The sequence below is a fragment of the Pocillopora damicornis genome, chromosome 3 (genome assembly GCF_964200805.1).
Source record: "Pocillopora damicornis chromosome 3, jaPocDami1.2, whole genome shotgun sequence".
Classification (NCBI taxonomy): Eukaryota; Metazoa; Cnidaria; class Anthozoa; order Scleractinia; family Pocilloporidae; genus Pocillopora; species Pocillopora damicornis.
In genome coordinates this window covers 13,025,499-13,036,930 of record NC_142672.1, presented here as the reverse complement: position 1 = coordinate 13,036,930, position 11,432 = coordinate 13,025,499, and the positions used below count along the sequence as shown (strand labels likewise).

Genomic DNA, 11,432 nt, shown 5'->3' with positions numbered 1-11,432 from the left:
ACTCGATTACCAATTTGCGAGATGATCCTCGAGCGTTCCATAGAACGCACAATTGGCATAATTTTTAATTTGCCTACAATTTTTCTTTGGTCAGAGTGAAGTTAGTTATATGGTAACCACAGATATGATTGATAACAAGCATTTTGAAAGTTGGGATGTTAAATGTTCATCCTTTAGGGAATCAGATCAAAGTTTAAATCAGTTCAAAACCAAATAATAAATACTTTGCTTACATAAATGTAACTAAGAACCATAATTTTTAGCACCCGAGCAAAGCTCAGCTATTTTTAAATATGTCAGTCATATGACATGATTTCCGCTGCAGTCTCACTTTATTGAGGGTAAGCTTACTTAGCTTTTAAGCGAAGTTTTATCGGTGCAGCTATTTTTATTTATAAGGCACTTTGTCTGGTTATTCGTGTTAATCCAACAATTGTGGTGAATTCAAGTGGGCGTAAAAAGAAGCTTTCGCTAGCCAGGTGGTCCACAATTGAGAACAAAAAGTCCTTTTTAAAAAACAGCTTTGTGTGAGTGACTTATAGCTCGCCAATAGATTTCCTGGCCTATCCCAGAGAGCGTTCAGGAGCTTTCTACTTTGATTGATTTAGAAACAAAATGCAGTATGTAAGTGCATGATATCTTTACCACAACTTGCGTATACGATGATTTGCGAAGAAGGAAGAACATTTGGATGAAAAATGGTCTCGTTTTATCGACAAATAGAGGGAAAAAAAACGAGTGGGCTCATGAAACAACTGAATGAAATCAGAACAAAAGAACTTAGACAATATCCGCTGTGTAGGTGGAAGAAGGCTGCAGAAAATTCCTTTCTCGTTTGCTGAATTTCTGCTCGAAAACTGTGTCTTAAAACCGAAAGAAGACGCTTCGAAAAGGTTACAGTTTAAAATGGTGTGAAACGCGCGAGTTTGGCACGCGTGAAATCTCTCCCCAGTCTTTCTCCTTAATCCTTATTCTACTTCACAGTTGCGTCGCCTTACTATTTTGACATTGAAAAAAATACTTTTATAAAGTTGTGGTTTACACTTTTTGAGACGCAGTCGCTTTGACATTCATAGAGGTTCACACCTAAGATATTTCAAAATGAGTGAGCAGCTGACGGCCTCAAATTCTTCAACTCCAGGTCGCACTGCAGGAAATTACGACCAATTTACATCAGCCTTTTCTTAAAATTTGTTATCAAAGAAAAGGGATTTCTATTGTAATACTCCGAGATCCTTAATATTTTTACCGGTAAACTGAAGCTTGTAGACTCAAGTGACTTTTAGACCTTCATGGAAACCACAACTACAGAATTGGTTATGGAATACGCCAGTTTTTTTCGTTATAGTTCTTTGTATCAGATTGAGCAAAAATTTCAAATATGTTGAACTCACCGACTAAAGGAAACATCACGTTGATTTACTCAGTCTCAACGTGTAAAACCTAAGGATGTAAGGTCGTGGACGGTCCCAGAAATCCTAATCTTATCTACTGCGTCGTCGATTTTTAAAGTTTAGTTTTGTTGTAGAGACCTGTTGAGGTTTTTTGTTTTGTTTTGCTTTGTTTTGTTTCTTTTTTCTTGGTCACCAGTATTTTTCTGGGTTTGTTATTGTGCACGTGCGTCACTCGTGAACATGACAGGTTCATACACCAAGGATAAGCCGATTTTAGTTGGCCTACATTATCCCTCTTCTCCACCAACTAAACAACAATGACCCAGTCACTATAAAGCAGCCACCTTGACCCTGAACAATTGGTTCATAGACAGATCTTGGACAATCTTTCTTCTGACCGACAGAGCTTACAATACATGACGACAACAGAAAGAAAAACACAAGCTTTAAATCGAAGTATATTCCGATATCAAAGATCATGCGATGTAAGAATATGATCAGCTGCACTGACGCTCTTGTGTCTCTGTTAGTATAAGATCATGAATTTCGAATTTGAAGAAATGCATGATTAAGTTTTGCCAGATACTGTAGTCGTGATAAAAAAATAAAAGAGAAAGAGAGAGGGAGGGAGAGAGAGAGAGAGAGACGTGAGCCATTAGTCTTTTGAATACTTTTACTCTCTCATAGCCATGACGTTATAAGCCGTAGAGACTCTTAGCCGTCAAGTACGTCGCCCTAAGGAGCAGAAGGAAAAAACAGTCGTTTTTGGGTGCTTAAGGAGCGTCATCACGAAATTTTGAGGCTATGCAATATTAGTTCGATAAGAGGGAAAAACACACGAGAGACCAAAACAAAACAAGATATATTAAATATGTTCCGAAATGAAAAATAGCACGATAAATTGCCGATAGCAAGCTAAAAGGGTTGTATTTTCCAGGATGCAAGAAAAAAGACTACCCGGCATTTTCAGCCTGTTTAATTTAAAGTTGCAACAGGAGAATTTCAAAAGAAGTTATTTCGAATTTTTCCTGAATTACATAATTCAGTTAGCGTGCAACTATGCAGGAAGATGAAAATTTCTTGAGAAGTGCTCTTATGTATAGTCTGAAACTATACTGGGTGTGTCTTTGTCTGAGACAGTGAAGAATAAAAGGGTCTATGACCTCCATGACTAAACGAATTCCTAACAGCCAGTTATAAGTGATGATGTCATAGAGCACATTTCACAAAATATCGTAAGATCAAGCCACAGTTCATACAGCAGCTAATGACAATTAAGGGAAGTCCAGGGTTACAACTGATAACTTTTTTCCATAACCGGCTGCCGATGATTCAATAGGCGGCTGTACTTTGATAGGAGTCATAAGGCGAAACCCAAACACTATCGAAAGCCCGCTCATAGGCTACATAGACGGTGGCAAGAGGTCTTACTAGCGGAACCGGCACTTATTGAAACCCCGGGGAGGTGGTTTGAGGAGAAAACGCCAACTCTTACAGTAAAAAAAATTCAAGAAAATGCAAGTTCCAAATGGAGCCATTATCCGTTATAGTATTGGATCTGATTGGTTGAGGGGGCGATGTAATTCTCTAGAGTAAAAGACAGGGCACTACAAAGCAAACATAACACAAGTATATCCCGAGGGTTCAATTGAGATACTCTAAATTCAGCGTAAAGTAACAAATATCACTACCAGCTTCGGGTGAATAGGCCCTGCAAACCCGATATCGAAATAAAAATATCGACGTTGGAACGTCATTTTGTCTACCCTTTGTGTTCTTACATATTTCCCCGTGAGATATAAACCCTTCAGACGTTTCATGCATTTATTGTATGGCTGAATATTCAAATGATGGGGTGCTCATGAGGTTTAAACTCTTTCCCTTTTTTTAATTTCCTATTCAGGATGTATTCATGTAGGCGCAATAGGCGCTGGTTTTCAGCCTCTTCTGCAGTCCTGTCTGTTACTCGTGCACATCTTATGGTGTGAAACGCTTACTGGAGACCAGTTGGCATAGACGCTATTGAGTCGGTACCCTTCTCATCCAGACTAGGTTATCATGTTGGAAATAATTCTGTCAAGAAATTGAATAAAAATAATACCGCGCACTAAACTTTGGGAGTCGACCTTAAAAGATTTACCAAAACAAACACAAACGAGTGACCTAAACATAAAAAAAGACTCCTTTCCCACATTTCACGGTTAACTACAAAAACACTTTTGTTATTGTAATAGTAAGTCATACGTGTCAAATTTTTCCTCCTTTAAGATAAAAAGCCGCTAATTTACCTTATGGTATCGCAGTCACTGCGTCAAATGTAGAGGAATTTTTGAAGCCAGTCTTTCAGGGTAAAGCTGACTTTTAGTTTCAGGTGAAAAAGCAAAGCAAAAACAAATAATTGTTATTCATTTGAAAAAATTTGCTTTAAAAGACTTAGAGACTATGTAACTGGTCAAACGTGAAAACATTTTGTAGTCAATCTTTCTCGAAGTGTGTAATCGCACGAGAGGTCAGCTGCTCCGGAAATGTGTCAGAGTTTCTCTTGAATCTAATGAGGACTGGATAACGAGGCGGCGCGCAGTACTCGAGGCGATAAAGCAGATATTCAAACAATAACACTTTACAAGACATCACCGCTGTCGTAAGTTCTTATTTGCAGTGTGCGTCACCCTGGATATCATGTTTAAATTTGATTTTTATCAGAGAAATGCAGAAAAATCAAGACTAAACGCAGACATGAACAGCTGGATCGGTATGTTCGTTAACTTTAACCCAGCGAAATGCTGTAATCTAATTGCCCTTCCACCACGCATTCATTCCTTTTATTAGGTGATGTGTAAAGTGCTTTTCCGGCAGTAATTAGTGCTAAGACACTTTGTTGGCGTAAAGTGATTAATTTAGCTCATTTATAAACCATTACCGTGAAGCCGGGGTATAGTAGCTGATAAAATCTTTTAAATCGTCTTCTATTATTCGTCAAAGTTTTAAAAATGTTCACAATTCAACAGCGCGTTCCATTGATGTAATTGTTGCAGCCAAAGTTTCTCTGATTGTGCACTGCATAAATAACCGATATTTTTGATCAACTTGAAAAGGCTAATTTTACCAATTCTCGGGGATGTAATTAGTAAACAACAGGCTTCTATTGAGCTAGGATAAGCTTTGAACACACTGAGCACAAAGGCCGCATGAAATGTGCTCTAAATTGCCTGCATTCAATCAGTGCATTTATTAATCTATTTCCGGTGTTTATGGAGCTGTTAATTATTTACACAAATAAAAGATTGTACAGCATGTCATTTTGCGAACCGCACTCCTTCAGTTATCATTAATTGAGTGATGGGGCCTTGTCATTTCTATCGGCCAATCAGTGGGCTACTTGTAATGTAGGCCTTGCGATCCAGAGTTTCTCATTCACTTGTTATGAGGTATGCTGTACAGTAGTTAACATGCAAGTCTCGCTAGTACAGGGAATCGCCGTGCTATGTGTCGCCTTTTATTGGTGGGATTTTTCACTGGCATCCAAACGCCAAGGGTAAGTTATACAAAAGACGTCTGATGCCTAGAGGCCCGTGTAACCCTCTACAAGCTCGTGTGGCCAGCTTTAACATTCCCGTGCCGGAGTGATGTACTTTTGATGAGGTTCTAAATCATTATCGGGTAATTCGTTTCTAATTTTACTGACCTCACATAATGTATCTGCTCGTATCTTCCCAGGCAAAACAGAGAAGCAAGGTTAACGCTTAAACCAAAACACGGAGGCCAACTTATGCTATCCTCGGGCAGGATCAAGCTCGGGGAAGTGTTTTTGTCGGGAATCAACGGCCTGCGAGGAGAGAGGGTAGGTAACAGTGAGGCGCATTATGCATAGCTGTTGTCGTGCACTCTCCAGCTTATCCAGCAATTATATTCGAGTTGTTATTTACATTGTATGCGTGGAATTCATTTAGTTCCTTAATCGTCATATTACCTCACTCGTTCAAGAGTTCTGTGATATGATTTGTAAGCGGATATCAACAAATAGCGAAGTATAGCTCAGTGGCCCTCCTTCAACAAATGTATTGACTTTGACCTTACCACTATAAAGCGGAAAAACCGCAACAAGAGCTACATTGTGAAAGGAAATGCCTAGTGGAAAGCTGAAAAAACGTTGTGGTTAGATTGGGAAATTTTCCCAAAAGCTGGCAAGGTTTAAGGCGGAGATTGCACTCAAAGCTTTGATGGCACCGATTCTAGAAGGCCCTGAGGGAAGCGGACTTCATTGAAGTTGGCAAAAAAATTCTTTTCATCCCCTTCCGTCATCATCTTAGGATCGCTTATTATAATTTTAAGAACAGAATTTTCTGTTTCCTGTCCGCGGGATGTGCTACATGATGACAGTTGATTAAACTCATGCTGCGAAGGTAACTTGCAAGTGTAACGCAGTCGGAGATTTTTGCTCTCCGCCAAATCACTCGTATATCACAACGACCTCAAAAAAAAATAGGAGTAACCTTGGATCTTTTCTTTTTTTTTATCTTTTTCCAGGGCGAAAAGGGAGCGAAAGGCGAGAAAGGCAGCCAGGGCGAAAAGGTAGAATTTAATTCCATCCGCACATACTTCATTATTTATCATGTACAGATTTAATTATCATTAGGTTTGAAGTTCTGGCTTTATATCAAGCTGGTAATTTTATTCACTTAAACGGAACATGGAAAATAGCTTAAAATAATTTGCACCCTGCTTAAAATAAGCTTTTGTCGGGATGTGAAGAGAGTACAACCATATCACTTTCAGCGGTTTATCAGTGAGATATAATCTTTCTAAGCGCGCGACCCCCGCCTGAAAAGGAGTGCGAGTTGACCTTTCTCGGAATTCTACTAACTGCCCCATCTGTCGACGAACGAAGCTGTGGACAAAAATTTCAGAGTGTGTTGGTGATCTTCTTAAAAATGATCAAACGACGCTCGTCTTCTTTATAGTTAGTTTGTCCATCTTTGAGCAAAGGTACTGACTGTTAAAAATATATCATAGTCGTATCTGTGTCCGCTCCCTTGTTTCCCGATGCATTCCGCCTGACATATTTTTCCACAGTTTACTGATAACAGCGTTTGAAAAATGATTTTTAAGATAGTTCAGTATTATCCGCCTGTTACAAGCACTTAAGATAGTACTGCACTAATTATAGATCAGGCTTCGGTTAAGCAACTCACCGACGGCCAAAACTTCGTCCATCACTATTTGTTCGTAGAATGGAATCGCAAGGAATTTCCTTCCAAAGGAAATCTTAAATTACAGCCCACACTGGAGATTCAAAAGTCATGTAACAATAGGCAGTTTAGCTCTTTCCTGTAGGGTAATACAAACGCCTCCAAAGGTTAAGAAGCTCTTAGAGGTTACATCTTTCATTACTCTAATGAAGTGAGCGAAAATACATCATTTCAGTTACCAAACGAAAGTTTGCATGATATATCCCCCACTGAGATCCGAATTTAAATTAGCGTGAGAAACCGAGTAAAGGAAGGAAGATGTTTAAGTTTCCTGGCCTTAATGAAGAGGACTGGCAATACAGTTCAACACTTACTACTCGTGCAGCTTTTGCTGCTACGCCTTTCTGGGTAGTTAGTAAGCTCTTTCCTGAACATGAAAGCCTATCGTTAACCTGGTAGAGCTTTCATAGCAGAGCACTCGCCGAGAAGGATTTAATTACTTAGATTTGCTGAACAAACTACACATCCGGATTAGATTCACCTATAGCGAGGCCCTTTTGAGTGTAAAGTTCAAGTATAGGGATGTATTGAATCAGTTTCCTCGTTACATCTATGGATGGGGAGGTTTGGTCGGTTTTGTGAATCTTACTAAAGGGTCTTTGTTGATACTTTATGACGTTAGTTTTCTTGAAATTAATAAATTAGGCCTGAAATCGATAACTTTTCCTTTAGAATATAAATCATCAACGAGCTTCTTCTCCAATAAAACTTAATGAGTACATATTGGTCTTGATATCATCGTGTGTAGAAAAGTTGAAAGACATAGAAAGTTTAGAGTTTAGAGTGCCTGAAGCAAATGTCAAACTCGACTTGACAATGAACGCACTAGGTAATTTCCCTACATATTTACAAATGGATTCGAGCTTGTTAAAAAAAAAGGTGCGTGGGCTTGGAGACTAATAAGGCACTTAAGAGAAAGGGGGAAGGATTTCGTGGGCAGCACGATGTGGGAGGTCACCAAAGATCCTTCAGTAAGCATACCTCCAGTGATCAATAAGAAAAATATAAAATTAATTTCAGTCACTAATCACAATTTCCCATTTCTCACAATGTCTATAAAAACTCTTTGTCATCGTGGAACAAAATTCTTAATAAGCATTAGAATGAATATTCAAAATTTTCTGAAAGGCCATCCACTGTATTTTTTGTGGACGTGGAGAACTCCAAAGAAAAGCCAAAGAGCTGTAAAATCTGGGTTCTTAAAAGGTGAATTAACAGTTTAGTGAGAGCTCAAAAAATCGTTGATTTGGCAAGGGAAGGTAATCGAAGACCAATCCCGCAACAATCCTAAGAATAACACAGATTAAAAAGGAAATCTGAGATTAGAGTGGCTTCAAAAATGAACAATGGATCAGACTTAAATAGCTTACACCTGTGCCAAAAACGACCTTGTGTGATTGACGCACTAATGAATGGTTTTAAAATTGCATACACGTACATTTACGGTTCTTAAAAGATTGTAATCCTTCCCCTGGCGTCACAGGGGACAATGACTAGGGGCCTATTTAAAAGTATATATTTCACTCACATTACACTAAGTGAATGACAGCTTCATTGAATTATATGTAACTTCTAAAGAGACTACTACATTAAAAGTGTTTCTTAAGTCTTCCTCCCGCAAACAATTCGTATGAAATCCTTTCCAGTATTTACTTGGCATTAGTCTGGGTTATAAACATTTAATTTTTCATTAAAAAAGTATAGTTCCTGACGTGCCTACTACAAACGTTTCCTCTTTTTTTACTCTCCATAATTCTATGTTTGTTGAAGCTTTGAACCTAGGATTTTCTTTGGTGGTGAAAAATGGGACGGGTCCCACAATATTTCTGTGATATTGTGATATCAAGTCTCTCCCAATTTATAAAGACTTGTGTGTATTCTTCGGTGGCAACGTAAAAAGCACTCATCTGAAGAAAGACTTATCTAAATGCTTAACGTTTTGTAATCATTATCTTTCAGGGTGATAAAGGAGACAGCTGCTCCAGTAGTTGCAAAAACATTTTTACATCGTCTACATCCGAATCTTGCGATGCTCGAACGGAAGGCGAACTGAGGTACGACAAAAAATCTTCCCATCTATTCCTCTGCAGCCGGAAACAATGGCAACAACTGCAGACTGTCCTGCGGGGAGAGATTAGCAACTCACCACCAAGAAAGTCCTGTCTCGATATATTGTTCAAAGGTGAGGGTCAGGGTGATGGTATGTACTGGATCAACCCAGCTGGTACAGACCCTGAGCGGAACGCATTTCGTGCGTATTGTGACATGACAACTTCAGGAGGAGGTTGGACCCTTGTTGCCAAGGTCACCCATGATTACAGCTGGGTTTGTCCTGATAGAGATGGTGGTATGTGCCGAGGATCAAAGACGAACCCATTGAATGCCAACCTGTTCCATGATATCCACCAAAGGGACACTGTGGACTTGTCAATTAAAAGCAACGTCGATGCTGGAGTCCATCTGAACGACACGATCATCCGAATGCTTTTCGTTTCTGGTCGTCAATCTGTTCGGTTCACCTTTGTTGGTTCCGGAAATGACTGGACGGCAACAGAAGATGCCTACGCTGCATTCAACCCAAGCAAAAAGAACAGGATGTTTGTGGATCATGAATGGGGTCAGTACACGCTTGACAACGTAGACTACACGTGGAATATCATCAAGCACACTCGCAAGGACAAGACCTTTAGTGGCAAAATTATATGTTGGGGAAACAAGGTGAAGCACTCATACCGCTTCTATGATCATGGCCTGCATGTCGGCTCTCCTGCATCCGCCCATAAGCCCTGCCTGCTCGACAATAATGAAAACGAGGTTATGCTCAAGAGCCACTATGCCACCTTACAAGGCTCTCCACTAAAAGCCCGCTGGGATATGGCTCAGTTTGGGTTCCTTGGGGCACAGTTTGTTCAGGTGCCGAATAAACGCATTGCAATATGGGTACGATGAGTTAGAAAGACTCAGAAGCTGAACATTGCTAATAACTGAGAAATGTTATTATTATTATCATTCACGTCTTTTCAAGACGCCCACACTTACTCAGGTTGGAAAAGATGCGAGTTTAACTGAAAGTGTATAATGCATATCGTAAAATGAGCCAAAAAAAAACCCAAAAGCGGGCGCTGTATTTAGTTTACTGACATGATAGTGAGTTTCTCTATTCTTCATGCACTTGGGAACCTAACCCTCACGAGTAGAGAAAAATTATTCAACCCCTTAGTGGAAATATGGAGAAAAGACAGTTTTAAGTGATTTTTCATTTAATTTCCAATGATATACATGTAAACTCCTTATATCATTCAACATTACCCTGAAAAAAGAGCGATGCGAATGGCTAATACGTGTGATCGTGATTTAACACCAAATTCTCGACGCCACTTTGCAAAACATGTGTGGAACCTAGAAGGAAGAAGTACAGATCAGTTACAGGGTTAGATTGCTTAATGTTACTTCTGTCGAGAGAGTGCATTTGAGCCATCTCATTAACATCATTCGGAATCTGTCCCAGTGGGTCCTCTTGCTATGAAACTGGAAATGTACAGTTTTTAGTTTGTGATGTTTGACTAACTAAACTTAGGCCGAGAATAAGCCCAAGTGTAAGTTGTGCAAGTTATAAAACGCAGAATATCCGATGAGATTCTGTAAATTTAGCTACAAAGTAAATTACTAAGAGGAATTAGCTTTATTTATTACTCATTAGCATTTGTGGGTGGCTAAGATAGTAAAAATAAGGTGGTCGCCTGTTTGTCGCCACTGGATCCTATTTAGTCTGTTTTGGCAGGCTAAAAAATGTTTAGTCCATGTCGGCATGTGCTCGAGTTATTAAATTTATCTATAGCCTTAGTTTTTTCCAAGTGAATAGAATCTGCCAAGCCATTTAATCCTTGATCGTGTGCCGGCTTTAGCAGATTTTCCCGGCTAAAGTATTGTTATAAGCGCATTCTATCCATCGACACGTTTCTTCTCAGTTTTGATGCATTGAAAGAACCCGACGGAAACTCTAAACCGCTAAATTTGAGGAAATGGCGTGGAAAGCTAAGTAGCCTAAAGCCACAAAGATCCTTTGGAAACATGTTACATTTATTTTAAGTACTCTGTTTTGATCAACATGACACCTTAAATCGTAAGGAATATCATGGCAGCTCGGGTCTCTCAATGAGAAACAGCTTTTTTCAATGTCGCCGTGGACGGTCTTTGACGAAGATTGATAAGGTATCTCGGCGCAGTCATAACATCTTAAACGTCTTAAGGGTATAAAGCATATTAAATCTATTATCTTAACTTTGGTAGTGACCTTCCATATCCCTTGAAGGTAAAACTGTATGACACCAAGCCGTGAACGACTTTGATAAAAAGTAAATTGGCTGTAACGAGGATGAAAATGCCTAAGTTCATAAAGCAACCTATTAAGTTCTGACCGAAGGCTCATTAGGCTTAGGCGAAATTCTAATTTTGATCCGGAGCGGTCTTTTTAAAGCGTGCCGGTTATCAAGGCAATCCATCATATCGCCAGAAAAATGATATATCTCCAATTGTCTTCAATCAGTGCTCAGTGCCGGGTTGTCGCCAATTTTTGGCAAGAGCCTCTGAGCACATGTATATCCAGAATTCAATTACGAAATGTAATTAAAGCTTCGTGAGCGATTGTTTATACAGACACAGGATTAGCTTGGCAAATGAATTATGTCTTTATACAGTTATGCATATCCTTTCCACTGGTCCTCCTTATCGCCGAATGCTGATTCCAATAGGCGCCATACTAAAGAGTATCTAGCCTAAACATCATTCT

The 11,432-nt window shown here is 39.4% G+C and overlaps 1 protein-coding gene across 2 annotated transcripts; it reads left to right on the top strand.

The window, feature by feature from the left end:
* Nucleotides 1–4,027: 4,027 nt before the first annotated feature.
* LOC113674254 (uncharacterized) lies at nucleotides 4,028–10,924 on the top strand. 2 transcript variants are annotated; one of them, XM_027190729.2, is made up of 4 exons: nucleotides 4,028–4,146; nucleotides 5,112–5,235; nucleotides 5,922–5,966; nucleotides 8,603–10,924. In XM_027190729.2, exons 2-4 carry the CDS (start codon nucleotides 5,164–5,166, stop codon nucleotides 9,590–9,592), a joined length of 1,107 nt encoding a protein of 368 aa, XP_027046530.2. In that variant the 5' UTR covers nucleotides 4,028–4,146; nucleotides 5,112–5,163; the 3' UTR covers nucleotides 9,593–10,924. The 2 variants fall into 2 exon arrangements, with proteins under 2 accessions (XP_027046530.2, XP_027046529.2); XM_027190728.2 differs by lacking the exon at nucleotides 4,028–4,146 and adding an exon at nucleotides 4,690–4,929.
* Nucleotides 10,925–11,432: the final 508 nt, after the last annotated feature.